Source organism: Phyllobates terribilis, unplaced genomic scaffold (genome assembly GCF_046119375.1).
Source record: "Phyllobates terribilis strain yellow unplaced genomic scaffold, ASM4611937v1 Scaffold_2__4_contigs__length_985480577, whole genome shotgun sequence".
Lineage (NCBI taxonomy): Eukaryota > Metazoa > Chordata > Amphibia > Anura > Dendrobatidae > Phyllobates > Phyllobates terribilis.
Genome location: NW_027362762.1, coordinates 971,027,039 through 971,044,141, shown reverse-complemented (window position 1 = coordinate 971,044,141; position 17,103 = coordinate 971,027,039). Strand labels below are relative to the sequence as shown.

Here is a 17,103-nt window from a genome sequence, read left to right as displayed (position 1 = left end):
ATTGTGTGTGGCCTCCACAAACCTGTATGACCTCCCTACAACGCCTGGGCATGCTCCTGATGAGGCTGAGTATTGTGTGTGGCCTCCACGTGCCTGTATGACCTCCCTACAACGCCTGGGCATGCTCCTGATGAGGCTGAGTATTGTGTGTGGCCTCCACGTGCCTGTATGACCTCCCTACAACGCCTGGACATGCTCCTGATGAGGCTGAGTATTGTGTGTGGCCTCCACATGCCTGTATGACCTCCCTACAATGCCTGGGCATGCTCCTGATGAGGCTGAGTATTGTGTGTGGCCTCCACAAACCTGTATGACCTCCCTACAACGCCTGGGCATGCTCCTAATGAGGCTGAGTATTGTGTGTGGCCTCCACGTGCCTGTATGACCTCCCTACAACGCCTGGGCATGCTTCTGATGAGGCTGAGTATTGTGTGTGGCCTCCACGTGCCTGTATGACCTCCCTACAACGCCTGGGCATGCTCCTGATGAGGCAGAGTATTGTGTGTGGCCTCCACGTGCCTGTATGACCTCCCTACAACGCCTGGGCATACTCCTGATGAGGCTGAGTATTGTGTGTGGCCTCCACGTGCCTGTATGACCTCCCTACAACGCCTGGGCATGCTCCTGATGAGGCTGAGTATTGTGTGTGGCCTCCACGTGCCTGTATGACCTCCCTACAACGCCTGGGCATGCTCCTGATGAGGCTGAGTATTGTGTGTGGCCTCCACGTGCCTGTATGACCTCCCTACAACGCCTGGGCATGCTCCTGATGAGGCTGAGTATTGTGCGTGGCCTCCACGCGCCTGTATGACCTCCCTACAACGCCTGGGCATGCTCCTGATGAGGCTGAGTATTGTGTGTGGCCTCCACGTGCCTGTATGACCTCCCTACAACGCCTGGGCATGCTCCTGATGTTATGTTCTGCTACCAGAGCTAAGGAAAGAGAGGAGATCTGTCCCTACGATAGAACTCAGCTGAATCCCTACGATGTAACAGGGGACCTGATCCTGCGATCAGACCTGCTAAAGTCCTAAGCTAGTCTGTACGGAGACCTATAGATGTGGGGAAGGAATCCCTACAAGTACTAAGGACTGGGAGGAAAATGGACACCTCCTAACAGAAATAGTAGCAGACAGACGAACAAACAAAATATATAGAACATAGAGGTCCGTAGACCAAGCAAACTAACAGAGTTAGATACAGAGCACAGGCTAGCTAGAAAGTAGTAATACAATGAAGTCCAGCAAAGCCAGAAGGGCGGAGCAGGATTAATTAGGCCAACAAGGTCATGTGACCAGTAAAGGAAAAAAAACCTAAGAGCAAGGTTCTAACAGTACCCCCCCTTCTAAGAGGATCCTCCGGATCCCCTAGGACCAGGCTTATCAGGAAATCTCCTGTGAAACGCTCTGATAAGTCTGGACGCGGAAACATCATCCGACCTCACCCAAGAGTTATCCTCGGGACCGAAACCTTTCCAGGCCACAAGATACTGCAAACTACCTCTATACCGTCTAGAGTTAAGGATGCGAGAAATTTCATATTCCCCGTCCTCCACCACCAGAGGAACAGAGGCAGAGGCGTCACAATCCGATACAACAGCTTTTTTCAACAGAGAGACATGAAATACCGGATTAATTCTCCAGGAGGTAGGAACCTCCAACCTAACAGCAGATTGGTTGACAACCTGAAGCACCTTAAAGGGCCCTACAAACTTGGGACCCAATTTCTTTGAAGGAATCCTCAACCGCAGATTCCTAGAGGACAACCAAACCATGTCACCAACAGCGAACAAAACCTCCTGTCGTTTCCTATCAAAGTAGTCTTTAGATTTTCTGTTGGCCTCCTGAAGATTACCACGCACATCCGTCCAAACTCTCTCCAAATCACCGGAAAAATTCTCCTCCTCAGGCACGGCAGATCCCAACTTGGAGAACGACCCAAACGATGGATGTCTCCCAGAACAACAAAAAAAAGGCGAACAACCAGCAGAAGAAGATGTATGATTGTTCAGAGCAAATTCAGCAAGTGGCAGAAACTCAGACCACCCCTCTTGATTGTCTGCCACAAAACAACGCAAGAACTGCTCAACATCCTGGTTTTTCCTTTCTGTCTGGCCATTAGATTCAGGATGATATCCGGACGAGAACGACAAATGAACTCCCAACCTATCACAAAAGGCACGCCAAAAACGAGCCACGAACTGAGGACCTCTATCAGAAACAATGTCAGTAGGAACGCCATGAAGTCTGACAATTTCCTTGACAAAGGCCTTAGCGAGAGTTTTAGCGCAGGGCAGTTTGACTAAAGGAACCAAGTGACACATCTTGCTAAAACGGTCCACGACCACCCAGATGACAGTAAAACCCTCAGAGGGGGGAAGGTCAGTTATAAAGTCCATAGCCAAATGTGTCCAAGGAGCACTGGGAACCTCCAAAGGACAAAGCAACCCCGCAGCAGGAGTATGTGAGGACTTAGATCTAGCACATATAGTACATTGACGCACCCACTTAATGACTTCCTTCTGCCATCCAGGCCACCAAAAACTGCGACCCACCAGTCTCTTGGTCTCAGAGATTCCGGGATGACCTGCCAACCGAGATTCGTGACACTCAACAAACAAATCTCTCCTAAAGGTCCCAGGCACAAACAACCTCCCATGAGGAGTGTTAGATGGGGCATTCTCCTGAGCTTTAAGAATCTCATTTTCCAAAACGGAGTCCAAAGCAGCTATCACAACACCTTCTTGTAGAATGTTCTCCTCTTTCTCAGCACCGACTATGGGAGAAAAACTGCGAGACAAGGCATCCGCCTTAATATTCTTAGTACCAGGGATGTAAGTAACGGAGAAATTAAACCGCGAGAAAAACAGTGCCCACCTAGCCTGACGGGCATTCAGGCGCTTGGCAGCATCAAGATATATCAGATTTTTATGATCCGTAAGAACCTGAACGGGAAATTCCGCACCTTCCAAGAAGTGGCGCCAGTGTTCAAATGCGAGTTTAATAGCCAATAATTCCCGATTACCAATATCGTAATTCAGTTCAGTCTCCGAAAATTTTTTGGAAAAAAAGGCTCAGGGATGTAATCCATCCCCGTTATCCTGAGACAATACTGCGCCAACCCCCACAGAGGAAGCATCAACCTCAACCAAAAACGGCCTAGTAACATCAGGCTGCATAAGGATGGGAGCAGAGGTGAACCTCTCCTTGAGATACACAAAAGCTTCAATGGCCTCAGAAGACCACTGAACCGCATCAGCACCTTTCCTGGTGAGATCAGTCAGAGGTTTGACAATACTAGAAAATTTTTTTATGAATTTTCTGTAGTAATTGGCGAAACCCAAAAACCTCTGTATCGATTTCAAACCAATAGGCCTAGGCCATTCCTGTACAGCCTGAACCTTAACCGGATCCATCTCAAAACCTTTGCTGGAGATAATGTAGCCCAAAAAACTAATTCTCTGTACAGCGAACTCACATTTCTCCAGCTTAGCAAAAAGCGAATTGTCCATTAATTTTTCCTGAGCAATCGTGGAAGCAGCTAAAAATACACCCTTGGAATTTAAACAGGCAATACGGGCATGACTGACCATTTTTTTTTCTTTCTTCATACGAAGCTCACAGCCTTTAATCAAATGACCAGATTTTCCGCAATAGAAACACAAGCCTTCAAAAAGTCTACGGTCTTTTTCTTGAGAGCGAGGTGCCACCGATCCAATCTCCATCGGTTCACCACTGTTAGTACACACATTCTTATAACCAGAAACTGACATAGCAGAGGATTTGCTCTCATTAACCCTTGCACGCAGTCTTCTATCCACCCGTATAGCTAATTGCATAGCCTGTTGCAAATCTTCAGGTGTAGGATAAGCAATTAGCAGGTCTTTAACCCTTTCATTGAGCCCAGCAAGAAATAGACTTTTCAGAGCAGAATCGTTCCACCCTGTTTGAGTAGACCATCGACGGAAATGAGTACAATATTTTTCCACATTACCTGATCCCTGTCTCAAACGTCTTAACTCAGTCTCAGCTGATGCGACACGGTCAGGATCATCATATAATAGCCCCAAAGCAGAAAAAAAACTATCCACTGATCTGAAGCATGTATCACTAGGTTGCAAAGAAAAGGCCCACTCCTGAGGCTCTTTGCGCAAAAGTGACATTATGAACCCTATGCGCTGGGATTCATCCCCAGAGGACTTGGGTCTCAAACGAAAATACAATAAGCAAGCATTTTTAAATGAAAAAAATTCTCGGTGTTCACCAAAAAATAAATCCGGCAAACATACCTTAGGCTCCAAGAAATGTGCTCCAGGACAGTTACTCACGTGCTGACGGAGCTCGGCCACCTCCAGAGAGAGTCCCTGCAGGCGATGAGCCAAATCCTGAACCGACACCATGATGGAACAGAAAAATCTTTCCTTAGAGAATTTGCAGGCTGGACTTACTGTTATGTTCTGCTACCAGAGCTAAGGAAAGAGAGGAGATCTGTCCCTACGATAGAACTCAGCTGAATCCCTACGATGTAACAGGGGACCTGATCCTGCGATCAGACCTGCTAAAGTCCTAAGCTAGTCTGTACGGAGACCTATAGATGTGGGGAAGGAATCCCTACAAGTACTAAGGACTGGGAGGAAAATGGACACCTCCTAACAGAAATAGTAGCAGACAGACGAACAAACAAAATATATAGAACATAGAGGTCCGTAGACCAAGCAAACTAACAGAGTTAGATACAGAGCACAGGCTAGCTAGAAAGTAGTAATACAATGAAGTCCAGCAAAGCCAGAAGGGCGGAGCAGAATTAAATAGGCCAACAAGGTCATGTGACCAGTAAAGGAAAAAAAACCTAAGAGCAAGGTTCTAACACCTGATGAGGTTGCGGATGGTCTCCTGTGGGATCTCCTCCCAGACCTGGACTAAAGCATCCGCCAACTCCTGGACAGTCTGTGGTGCAACGTGACGTTGGTGGATGGAGAGAGACATGATGTCCCAGATGTGCTCAATCGGATTCAGGTCTGGGGAACGGGCGGCCAGTCCATAGCTTCAATGCCTTCATCTTGCAGGAACTGCTGACACACTCCAGCCACATGAGGTCTGGCATTGTCCTGCATTAGGAGGAACCCAGGGCCAACCGCACCAGCATATGGTCTCACAAGGGTCTGAGGATGTCATCTCGGTACCTAATGGCAGTCAGGCTACCTCTGGCGAGCACATGGAGGGCTGTGCGGCCCTCCAAAGAAATGCCACACCACACCATTACTGACCCACTGCCAAACCGGGCATGCTGAAGGATGTTGAGAAACCAAAGACAAGAAAAATACCCAAATGATTAAAAGTAAATGTATAAATCACACAGTGCAAAAATAATAATAAATAATAAAGGGTATTTAGTTAACATAATTTTGATCAAAATAATGTAAAAGCTGTCCCGCCACGTCACGGCATCCCTTGTGGGACAGTCCTAACTCTAATATTAAAAACCTTACCATTTGTCAAGTGACATACATATGGACAAGGACAAAGAGACTGGATCCCTGGTGCAAGCATAAAACCGAGGCAGGATCAGCGTCCCAGCCCAGACAAAGGGCGGCAACACCCTTTTATATGCACTCAAGCATACTAACTGCAAAGAAAAAACCTAAAGGTGTGAACTGGAACATAAATTGATGTGCATGCAAAATGTAAATGCATGTTCACACAAGGCCATTAGACAAAGAGAAACCAAAGACAAGAAAAATACCAAAATGATTAAAAGTAAATGTATAAATCACACAGTGCAAAAATAATAATAAATAATAAAGGGTATTTAGTTAACATAATTTTGATCAGCCCAGACAAAGGGCGGCCACACCCTTTTTCTTGTCTTTGGTTTCTCTTTGTCTAATGGCCTTGTGTGAACATGCATTTACATTTTGCATGCACATCAATTTATGTTCCAGTTCACACCTTCAGGTTTTTTCTATGCTGAAGGATGTTGCAGGCAGCAGATCGCTCTCCACGGCGTCTCCAGACTCTGTCACGTCTGTCACATGTGTTCAGTGTGAACCTGCTTTCATCTGTGAAGAGCACAGGGCGCCAGTGGCCACTTTGCCAATCCTGGTGTTCTGTGGCAAATGCCAAGCGTCCTGCATGGTGTTGGGCTGTGAGCACAACTCCCATCTGTGGACGTCGGGCCTCATACCACCCTCATGGAGTCGGCTTCTAACCGTTTGTGCAGACACATGCACATTTATGGCCTGCTGGAGGTCATTTTGCAGGGCTCTGGCAGTGCTGGGTTGTTGCCCTCCTACGGCCCCCTCCACGTCTCCTGGTGTACTGGCCTGTCTCCTGGTAGCTCCTCTGGACACTACGCTGACAGACACAGCAAACCTTCTTGCCACAACTCGCATTGATCTGCCATCCTGGATGAGCTGCACTACCTGAGCAACTTCTGTGGGTTGTAGAGTCCGTCTCATGCTACCACAAGTGTGAAAGCACAACCAACATTCAAAAGTGACCAAAACATCAGCCAGAAAGCATTGGTACTGAGATGTGGTCTGTGGTCCCCACCTGCAGAACCACTCCTTTATTGAGGGTGTCTTGATAATTGCCAATAATTTTCATCTATTGTCTATTCCATTTGCACAACAGCATGTGAAATTGATTGTCAATCAGTGTTGCTTCCTAAGTGGACAGTTTGATTTCACAGAAGTTTGATTTACTTGGAGTTATATTCTGTTGTTAAAGTGTTCCCTTTATTTTTTTGAGCAGTGTACAAAGCCAGTGGAACTACTGAACCCAGATTGGGAACTTGAGGACTGAGAGAACTGTATTTTGGCCATTTACCTGAAATTGCTTTATTACCATGGCTATGATCAATAAAATATTGTTGCTTCGTTAACCTGCCTAGGTGATTACTTACAACCCACAACCTCAGATCTTTACACCCCTTATCCTTCACACTCCTGCACCTTATCCTCCACACTGCTGCCCTTTATTCTCCACACTCCTGCCCCTTATTCTCCACACTCCTGCCCCTTATTCTCCACACTCCTGCCCCTTATTCCTCCACACTCCTGCCCCTTATTCCTCCACACTCCTGCCCCTTATTCCTCCACACTTCTGCCCCTTATTCCTCCACACTCCTGCCCCTTATTCCTCCACACTGCTGCCCCTTATTCTCCACACTCCTGCCCCTTATTCTCCTCACTCCTGCCCCTTATTCCTCCACACTCCCGCCCCTTATTCTCCACACTCCTGCCCCTTATTCTCCACACTTCTGCCCCTTATTCCTCCACACTCCTGCCCCTTATTCTCCACACTCCTGCCCCTTATTCCTCCACACTCCTGCCCCTTATTCTCCACACTTCTGCCCCTTATTCCTCCACACTTCTGCCCTTTATTCTCCACACTTCTGCCCCTTATTCCTCCACACTTCTGCCCTTTATTCTCCACACTTCTGCCCCTTATTCCTCCACACTTCTGCCCCTTATTCTCCACACTTCTGCCCCTTATTCTCCACACTCCTGCCCCTTATTCTCCACATATCGGCTGGATATCGACTTCAGGGCAGATCCTGACTGATGCCTTTCTTGGAGACAAGTGGCTTCTTTGCTGCCCCTCTTGGCACCCGGCCACCTTCACAATCCTGCTCCACAATGCTGCCGTTCCTGGGAAGCTCTGCACTGGGGCTGAACCGATCCTGTAGCTGACTCTTCTTTAGGAGACATCCTGGCACTTGCTGGACTTTCTTCAGCGCCCTGACAGCTTCTTCACAGCAACTGAACCTCTCTTTTTGAAGTTGTTGATGATCCGATAAATGGATGATTTAGGGGCAATCTTACAAACAGCAATGTCCTGACCTGTAAAGCCCTTTTGATGCAAATCAATGATGACTACACGTATTTCCTTGGAGGTAACAATGGTCAACAGAAGACAATGATTTCAGCACCACCCCCATTATAAAGCCTCCAGTCTGCTCTTATAATTCAGTGACATGACAGAGTGATATCAGCTGCCTTGTCCTCGTCATCACTTTCTCTTGAGCTAGCGAGATCACTGACATGACGTAAGAAGGTCTCCTTGTGGCAGGGCTGAAAATCAGGAGGTTTCTATGATTAAGTTAACTTTTATGGCAAGAAATAATGTAATTGTTTGCAATCTATCTGATCGCTCTTCATCACAAACTAGACTCAATGCAGATAGCCGCTATAAAAACTGAAGAGGCAAATGTGAAAAACAAAACATGTGTCAGTCTTTGTCTACGACTGTATATTATAATGTGCAGTTGTACATTATTATGTGTTTGTATTCTGCAGGTTGTCACCGTTCATCAGAGCACCGTGGACTCGTATCTAGAAGACGTCATCCTCAGCACCACTGATCACACTGCAGAAGATCAGGCCCGAGAGGAGATCCAGAGGAAAGCGCAGGAGATCAATGACATCGCCCACCAGATAGAGAGCAGGTGGGGGTCCTGCCATCATACCGCAACATCACAAATCAGCACTGATCCAGTATAGAGGAGAGGTTGGATCCTCCTGTCCGTCTGAACAGTCATTGGTCAGGGGCCTGTCCTTCTGACCACCCTAATACACTTATGGCTCACATCCTCCTGTCGGTCCTGGTAACCTCCTCTCATAGTCTCTGGCCCGGCTCGCGTCCTCTCGTCCAGTCTCTGGCCCGGCTCGCGTCCTCTCGTCCAGTCTCTGGCCCGGCTCGCGTCCTCTCGTCCAGTCTCTGGCCCGGCTCGCGTCCTCTCGTCCAGTCTCTGGCCCGGCTCGCGTCCTCTCGTCCAGTCTCTGGGCCGGCTCGCGTCCTCTCGTCCAGTCTCTGGGCCGGCTCGCGTCCTCTCGTCCAGTCTCTGGCCCGGCTCGCGTCCTCTCGTCCAGTCTCTGGGCCGGCTCGCGTCCTCTCGTCCAGTCTCTGGCCCGGCTCGCGTCCTCTCGTCCAGTCTCTGGGCCGGCTCGCGTCCTCTCGTCCAGTCTCTGGGCCGGCTCGCGTCCTCTCGTCCAGTCTCTGGGCCGGCTCGCGTCCTCTCGTCCAGTCTCTGGCCCGGCTCGCGTCCTCTCGTCCAGTCTCTGGCCCGGCTCGCGTCCTCTCGTCCAGTCTCTGGCCCGGCTCGCGTCCTCTCGTCCAGTCTCTGGCCCGGCTCGCGTCCTCTCGTCCAGTCTCTGGCCCGGCTCGCGTCCTCTCGTCCAGTCTCTGGCCCGGCTCGCTTCCTCTCGTCCAGTCTCTGGCCCGGCTCGCGTCCTCTCGTCCAGTCTCTGGCCCGGCTCGCGTCCTCTCGTCCAGTCTCTGGCCCGGCTCGCGTCCTCTCGTCCAGTCTCTGGCCCGGCTCGCGTCCTCTCGTCCAGTCTCTGGCCCGGCTCGCGTCCAGTCTCTGGCCCGGCTCGCGTCCAGTCTCTGGCCCGGCTCGCGTCCTCTCGTCCAGTCTCTGGCCCGGCTCGCGTCCTCTCGTCCAGTCTCTGGCCCGGCTCGCGTCCTCTCGTCCAGTCTCTGGCCCGGCTCGCGTCCTCTCGTCCAGTCTCTGGCCCGGCTCGCGTCCTCTCGTCCAGTCTCTGGCCCGGCTCGCGTCCTCTCGTCCAGTCTCTGGCCCGGCTCGCGTCCTCTCGTCCAGTCTCTGGCCCGGCTCGCGTCCTCTCGTCCAGTCTCTGGCCCGGCTCGCGTCCTCTCGTCCAGTCTCTGGCCCGGCTCGCGTCCTCTCGTCCAGTCTCTGGCCCGGCTCGCGTCCTCTCGTCCAGTCTCTGGCCCGGCTCGCGTCCTCTCGTCCAGTCTCTGGCCCGGCTCGCGTCCTCTCGTCCAGTCTCTGGCCCGGCTCGCGTCCTCTCGTCTAGTCTCTGGTCCGGCTCGCTTCTTTTCGTCCAGTCTCTGGTCCGGGTCGCGTCCTCTGGTCCGGGTGGCGTCTTCTCGTCCAGTCTCTGGTCCGGGTCGCGTCCTCTCGTCCAGTCTCTGGTCCGGCTCGCTTCTTCTCGTCCAGTCTCTGGTCCGGGTCGCGTCCTCTGGTCCGGGTGGCGTCTTCTCGTCCAGTCTCTGGCCCGGCTCGCGTCCTCTCGTCCAGTCTCTGGCCCGGCTCGCGTCCTCTCGTCCAGTCTCTGGCCCGGCTCGCGTCCTCTCGTCCAGTCTCTGGCCCGGCTCGCGTCCTCTCGTCCAGTCTCTGGCCCGGCTCGCGTCCTCTCGTCCAGTCTCTGGCCCGGCTCGCGTCCTCTCGTCCAGTCTCTGGCCCGGCTCGCGTCCTCTCGTCCAGTCTCTGGCCCGGCTCGCGTCCTCTCGTCCAGTCTCTGGTCCGGCTCGCTTCTTCTCGTCCAGTCTCTGGTCCGGGTCGCGTCCTCTGGTCCGGGTGGCGTCTTCTCGTCCAGTCTCTGGTCCGGGTGGCGTCCTCTCGTCCAGTCTCTGGTCCGGGTGGCGTCCTCTCGTCCAGTCTCTGGTCCGGGTGGCGTCCAGTCTCTGGCCCGGGTGGCGTCCTCTCGTCCAGTCTCTGGCCCGGGTCGCGTCCTCTCGTCCAGTCTCTGGCCCGGGTCGCGTCCTCTCGTCCAGTCTCTGGTCCGGGTCGCGTCCTCTCGTCCAGTCTCTGGTCCGGGTGGCGTCTTCTCGTCCACTCTGGCCCGGCTCGCGTCCTCTCGTCCACTCTCTGGCCCGGCTCGCGTCCTCTCGCCCAGTCTCTGGCCCGGCTCGCGTCCTCTCGTCCACTCTCTGGCCCGGCTCGCGTCCTCTCGTCCACTCTCTGGCCCGGCTCGCGTCCTCTCGTCCACTCTCTGGCCCGGCTCTCGTCCAGTCTCTGGCCCGGCTCGCGTCTTCTCGTCCACTCTCTGGCCCGGCTCGCGTCCTCTCGTCCAGTCTCTGGCCCGGCTCGCGTCCTCTCGTCCAGTCTCTGGCCCGGCTCGCGTCCTCTCGTCCAGTCTCTGGCCCGGCTCGCGTCCTCTCGTCCAGTCTCTGGCCCGGCTCGCGTCCTCTCGTCCAGTCTCTGGCCCGGCTCGCGTCCTCTCGTCCAGTCTCTGGCCCGGCTCGCGTCCTCTCGTCCAGTCTCTGGCCCGGCTCGCGTCCTCTCGTCCAGTCTCTGGCCCGGCTCGCGTCCTCTCGTCCAGTCTCTGGCCCGGCTCGCGTCCTCTCGTCCAGTCTCTGGCCCGGCTCGCGTCCTCTCGTCCAGTCTCTGGCCCGGCTCGCGTCCTCTCGTCCAGTCTCTGGCCCGGCTCGCGTCCTCTCGTCCAGTCTCTGGCCCGGCTCGCGTCCTCTCGTCCAGTCTCTGGCCCGGCTCGCGTCCTCTGGTCCGGGTGGCGTCTTCTCGTCCAGTCTCTGGCCCGGGTGGCGTCCTCTCGTCCAGTCTCTGGCCCGGGTGGCGTCCTCTCGTCCAGTCTCTGGCCCGGGTGGCGTCCTCTCGTCCAGTCTCTGGCCCGGGTGGCGTCCTCTCGTCCAGTCTCTGGCCCGGGTGGCGTCCTCTCGTCCAGTCTCTGGCCCGGGTGGCGTCCTCTCGTCCAGTCTCTGGCCCGGGTCGCGTCCTCTCGTCCAGTCTCTGGCCCGGGTCGCGTCCTCTCGTCCAGTCTCTGGCCCGGGTCGCGTCCTCTCGTCCAGTCTCTGGCCCGGGTCGCGTCCTCTCGTCCAGTCTCTGGCCCGGGTCGCGTCCTCTCGTCCAGTCTCTGGCCCGGGTCGCGTCCTCTCGTCCAGTCTCTGGCCCGGGTCGCGTCCTCTCGTCCAGTCTCTGGCCCGGGTCGCGTCCTCTCGTCCAGTCTCTGGCCCGGGTCGCGTCCTCTCGTCCAGTCTCTGGCCCGGGTCGCGTCCTCTCGTCCAGTCTCTGGCCCGGGTCGCGTCCTCTCGTCCAGTCTCTGGCCCGGGTCGCGTCCTCTCGTCCAGTCTCTGGCCCGGCTCGCGTCCTCTCGTCCAGTCTCTGGCCCGGCTCGCGTCCTCTCGTCCAGTCTCTGGCCCGGGTCGCGTCCTCTCATCCAGTCTCTGGCCCGGGTCGCGTCCTCTCGTCCAGTCTCTGGCCCGGGTCGCGTCCTCTCGTCCACTCTCTGGCCCGGGTCGCGTCCTCTCGTCCACTCTCTGGCCGGGGTTGCGTCCTCTCGTCCACTCTCTGGCCCGGGTCGCGTCCTCTCGTCCACTCTCTGGTCCGGGTGGCGTCCTCTCGTCCACTCTCTGGCCCGGGTCGCGTCCTCTCGTCCACTCTCTGGTACGGGTGGCGTCCTCTCGTCCACTCTCTGGCCCGGGTCGCGTCCTCTTGTCTGGGTCGCATCCTCTCGTCCAGTCTCTGGCCCGGGTCGCGTCCTCATTTGGGTCTGATTGTCTCTGAAGGTTTGCTGTCTTTTTCCCACAGCCGCACCCGTCTTCAGTCGGAGGAGATAGTCGCGGAGCTCGTTTACAGTTTCCTTATTCCCGAGATCCAGAAGCAAAGCGTCAGAGAGAGAGGTGAGAGCAGCCGCGGCCTCATGGCCATATAGACCTGTATATACCGTATACTCTGCCTCATCTCCCTGCTGTTCCGTCCCGTTATTTTGTCTCCTCTGTTTTGCAGTGAGGAAATCCCAGCGGAGACATCTCCAGGCCGCGCACCGCGTCATCCACACCAACACCGCCATTGTGCTGAACGAGGCCGCGCACCGCGTCATCCACAGCGACACCGCCACTGTGCTGAACGAGGCCGCGCACCGCGTCATCCACAGCAACACCGCCACTGTGCTGAACGAGGCCGCGAACCGCGTCATCCACAGCAACACCGCCACTGTGCTGAACGAGGCCGCGAACTGCGTCATCCACACCGACACCGCCACTGTGCTGAACGAGGCCGCGCACCGCGTCATCCACAGCGATACCGCCACTGTGCTGAACGAGGCTGCGCACCGCGTCATCCACAGCGACACCGCCACCGTGCTGAACGAGGCCGCGCACCGCGTCATCCACAGCGACACCGCCACTGTGCTGAACGAGGCTGCGCACCGAGTCATCCACAGCGACACCGCCACTGTGCTGAACGAGGCCGCGCACCGCGTCATCCACAGCGACACCGCCACTGTGCTGAACGAGGCCGCGCACCGCGTCATCCACAGCGACACCGCCACCGTGCTGAACGAGGCCGCGCACCGCGTCATCCACAGCGACACCGCCACTGTGCTGAACGAGGCCGCGCACCGCGTCATCCACAGCGACACCGCCACTGTGCTGAACGAGGCCGCGCACCGCGTCATCCACAGCGACACCGCCACCGTGCTGAACGAGGCCGCGCACCGCGTCATCCACAGCGACACCGCCACTGTGCTGAACGAAGCCACGCACCGCGTCATCCACACCGACACCGCCACTGTGCTGAACGAGGCCGCGCACCGCGTCATCCACACCGACACCGCCACTGTGCTGAACGAGGCCGCGCATCGCGTCATCGACACCGCCACTGTGCTGAACGAGGCCGCGCACCGCGTCATCCACAGCGACACCGCCACCGTGCTGAACGAGGCCGCGCACCGCGTCATCCACAGCGACACCGCCACTGTGCTGAACGAAGCCACGCACCGCGTCATCCACACCGACACCGCCACTGTGCTGAACGAGGCCGCGCACCGCGTCATCCACACCGACACCGCCACTGTGCTGAACGAGGCCGCGCATCGCGTCATCGACACCGCCACTGTGCTGAACGAGGCCGCGCACCGCGTCATCCACAGCGACACCGCCACTGTGCTGAACGAGGCCGCGCACCGCGTCATCCACAGCGACACCGCCACTGTGCTGAACGAGGCCGCGCACCGCGCCCAGCCCCCCACTGAGGTGGATGACAGAGCCGGAGAGCCCGAGTGATGAGCACGGACCCTCCGCTGGTGCCCTCCGTACAGCCAGACCCTCGCCTGCGACAAGGACCCTCATATTAACCTCAGAGTGACCGCTGACAGGTTATGATGCACCAGTGGGGGAGGGGCTGTGGGACTTATAAATATACATTATATATCCATCTCCGCTGTGATGTGTTTTGCCGCAGACTTTACGGTCCTCACAATTGTTTTTTTGTTTTGTTTGTGTTTCAATGGTTTTTTATTGTAATTTAAAGATTATTTAGAGGGAAGAGGAAGAAAAAACAAAAAAGGGGGGGAGGGTGGAAGTAAATATTTATTAGGAAGGGAAAATTTGGGAAAGAATAAGGGAAAGGGGAAATTGGAGAACTCAGATTAAAGTCACATTTAGAACAATAATGATTATAATAAAAAAATAAAAACAATACATTTAACAATGAAAACATACAAAATAATTGTGTATAATCAGTTATTTCACGGCATTTTAAACATGACAGTATGAAACAATGTTTACAAAGATTATAATTATTATCCAGTTTTAGATAAAAGGAAAGATCTCAAAGTTCCCATTTTTAAAAAAATGTTCTAACAGAATCATTTGCAATATCAAACAATAAGAAAGCACAGCAGCGCACTGTAAGGGCCAAGACATACAGCTGTGCTCAGAAGTTTACACACCCCGGCAGAATTTTTCCTTTCTTGTCCTTGTTTCAGAGAATATGAATGATAACAAAAAAACTTTTCCTCCCCTCATGGTTATTGGTTGGGTGAAGCCATTTATGGTCAAACTACTGTGTTTTCTCTTTTTAAATCTTAATGACAGCCAAAAATATCCAAATGACCCTGATCAAAAGTTCACATACCCTGGTGATTTTGGCCTCATGACATGCACAGAATTTGACACAAATGGGTTTGAATGGCTACTAAAGGTAACATCCTCACCTGTGACTTGTTTGCTTGTAATCAGTGTGTGTGCATAAAAGCTGAGTGAGTTTCTGGGATCCAGACAGACTCTTGCATCTGTCATCCAGCCACTGACGTTTCTGGATTGTGAGTCACGGGGAAAGCAAAAGAATTGTCAACGGATCTACGGGAAAAGGTAGTTGAACTGTATAACACAGGAAAGGGATACAAAAAGATATCCAAGGAATTGATAATACCAGTCAGCAGCGTTCAAACTGTGATTAACAAATGGAACATCAGGGACTCTGTGAAATCCAAACCACGGTCAGGTAGACCAACAAAAATTTCGGCCAAAACTGCCAGGAAAATTGTTCTGGATGCAAAGAAATACCGACAAATAACATCAGCTGAAATTCAGAACTCTCTGAAAACTAGCGGTGTGGCTGTTTCAAGATGCACAATAAGGAGGCACTTGAAGAAAAATGGGCTGCATGGTCGAGTTGCCAGAAGAAAGCCATTACTGTGCAAATGCCACAAAGTGTCTCGCCTACAATACACCAAACAGCACAGAGACAAGCCTCAAAACTTCTGGAGCAAGGTAATTTGGAGTGATGAGACAAAAATTTAACTTTTTGGCCACAACCATAAACGTTACATTTGGAGAGAGGTCAACAAGGCCTATGATGAAAGGAACACCATTCCTACAGTAAAGCACGGAGGTGGATCACTGATGTTTTGGGGATGTGTGAGCTACAAAGGCACAGGAAACTTGGTAAAAGTTGAAGGAAAGATGAATGCAGCACATTATCAGCAAATACTGGAGGTAAATTTGCACTCATCAGCCCGGAAGCTGCGCATGGGACGTACTTGGACGTTCCAACATGACAACGATCCAAAAGACAAGGCCAAGTCGACCTGTCATTGGCTACAGCAGATCAAAGTGAAGGCTCTGGAGTGGCCATCTGAGTCTCCTGACCTCAATATCATTGAGCCACTCTGAGGAGATCTCAAGTGCGCAGTTCATGCTAGACAGCCCAGGAATTTACAGGAACTGGAGGCTTTTTGCCAAGAAGAATGGGCAGCTTTACCATCTGAGAAAATAACCTCATCCACAACTACCACAAAAGACTTCAAGCTGTCATTGATGTTAGAGGGGGCAACACACGGTATTAAGAACTGGGGGATGGGAACTTTTGATCAGGGTCATTTGGATGTTTTTGGTTTCATTAAGATTTAAAAAGAGAAAACACAGTAGTTTGACAATAAATGGCTTCACCCAACCAATAACCATGAGTGCAGAAAAAGGTTTATTGTTATCATTCATATTCACTGAAATAAGGTCAAGAAAGGAACAATGCTGCCGGGGTGTGTAAACTTTTGAGCGCAACTGTATGCAAACACCGAGAACATAAGAGCTAAACCGCATCATTGTTAAATAAAATGTCCTTACAAAAAATGAAGGCTCTTAGCTCATAAATTGGCCAATTCATGTATGCCCATCAACCACGGCAAGGTGGCCTCCACATGATGGGTATCTGTCCTCCTAAACATGCCTCTCTTGGGCTATAACCCCTTCCTGACCCGTGTCACAGCGTCTGTGACATGGAGGGATCGCGCCCCTGCAGCGCGTGTGAGCGGGGTCACTCAGGTGTCACAGTTGCTGATGCAACTAGACAACCTGTCACTTTAGTGAAACTGCCAATCGGAATGAATTAAATATTTCACCAATGGAAATTGGTGAAATATTTACAATCTGGGCATGGCCTGATGCATATAGCATCAGCCATTGGCTGGGGGAAGTGTCACCTCTGTCCCCCCCCCCAGATCTGATTGGGGCTAGTGTCCATGTGACGCTAGCCCTCCAATCAGATGTGGAGGGGGTTGTTTACAATGGCTGACCAAGCTCCCCAGCTTCATCCCGTCCGTGGAAGCTGAGGAGCTTGGTCACCTGCCGATCTGCTGCCGCCAACGCCGCCACCGATGCGCCGCTGCCCCCCATTGCCGCTGCCGTCACCGATCCGCTGCCGGTAATATTTCCCTCCTTGTCCGACTCCAGCCCCCACTTAGCCCCCGACCCCCCCTCCAAACCCCTCCACCCCAGTCCAATTTCATACCGCTCCCTCCTCTCCCATGTCTTCATCCACCGGCTGGTGCTCTCCTTCTGCCAGCCGGTGTAAGGTGATCATAGGCAGCAGCAGGCTCACTGTAAATCCCCTGCGCCTGTGATCACCCACCATCCCTCCCAGTGATCATCCCCCCGTCCCAGTGATCACTCCTCCGTCCCAGTGATCACCCTCCCGTCCCCAGTGATCAGCCCCCCCCAACCCAGTGATCACCCCCCCCCCCCAACCCAGTGATCATCCCCCCCCCCCAACCCAGTGATCACCCCCCCTGCTGCTGCCTGCCTCCTACCCCCCTTGCTGCTGCCGGCTCCTTCCCCACTTTCT

At 53.4% G+C, this 17,103-nt stretch overlaps 1 protein-coding gene across 1 annotated transcript in view; it reads left to right on the top strand.

Moving 5' to 3' along the window:
- CFAP91 (cilia and flagella associated protein 91) overlaps window positions 1-14,161 on the top strand; it is a 176,837-nt gene extending 162,676 nt beyond the window's left edge. The window contains exons 15-17 of the mRNA XM_073668721.1: window positions 8,300-8,448; window positions 12,289-12,380; window positions 12,487-14,161. Of these exons, the coding sequence (XP_073524822.1) occupies window positions 8,300-8,448; window positions 12,289-12,380; window positions 12,487-13,763 (1,518 nt within the window). The 3' untranslated portion in view covers window positions 13,764-14,161. The remainder of the gene's footprint in view (window positions 1-8,299; window positions 8,449-12,288; window positions 12,381-12,486) is intronic.
- Window positions 14,162-17,103: the final 2,942 nt, after the last annotated feature.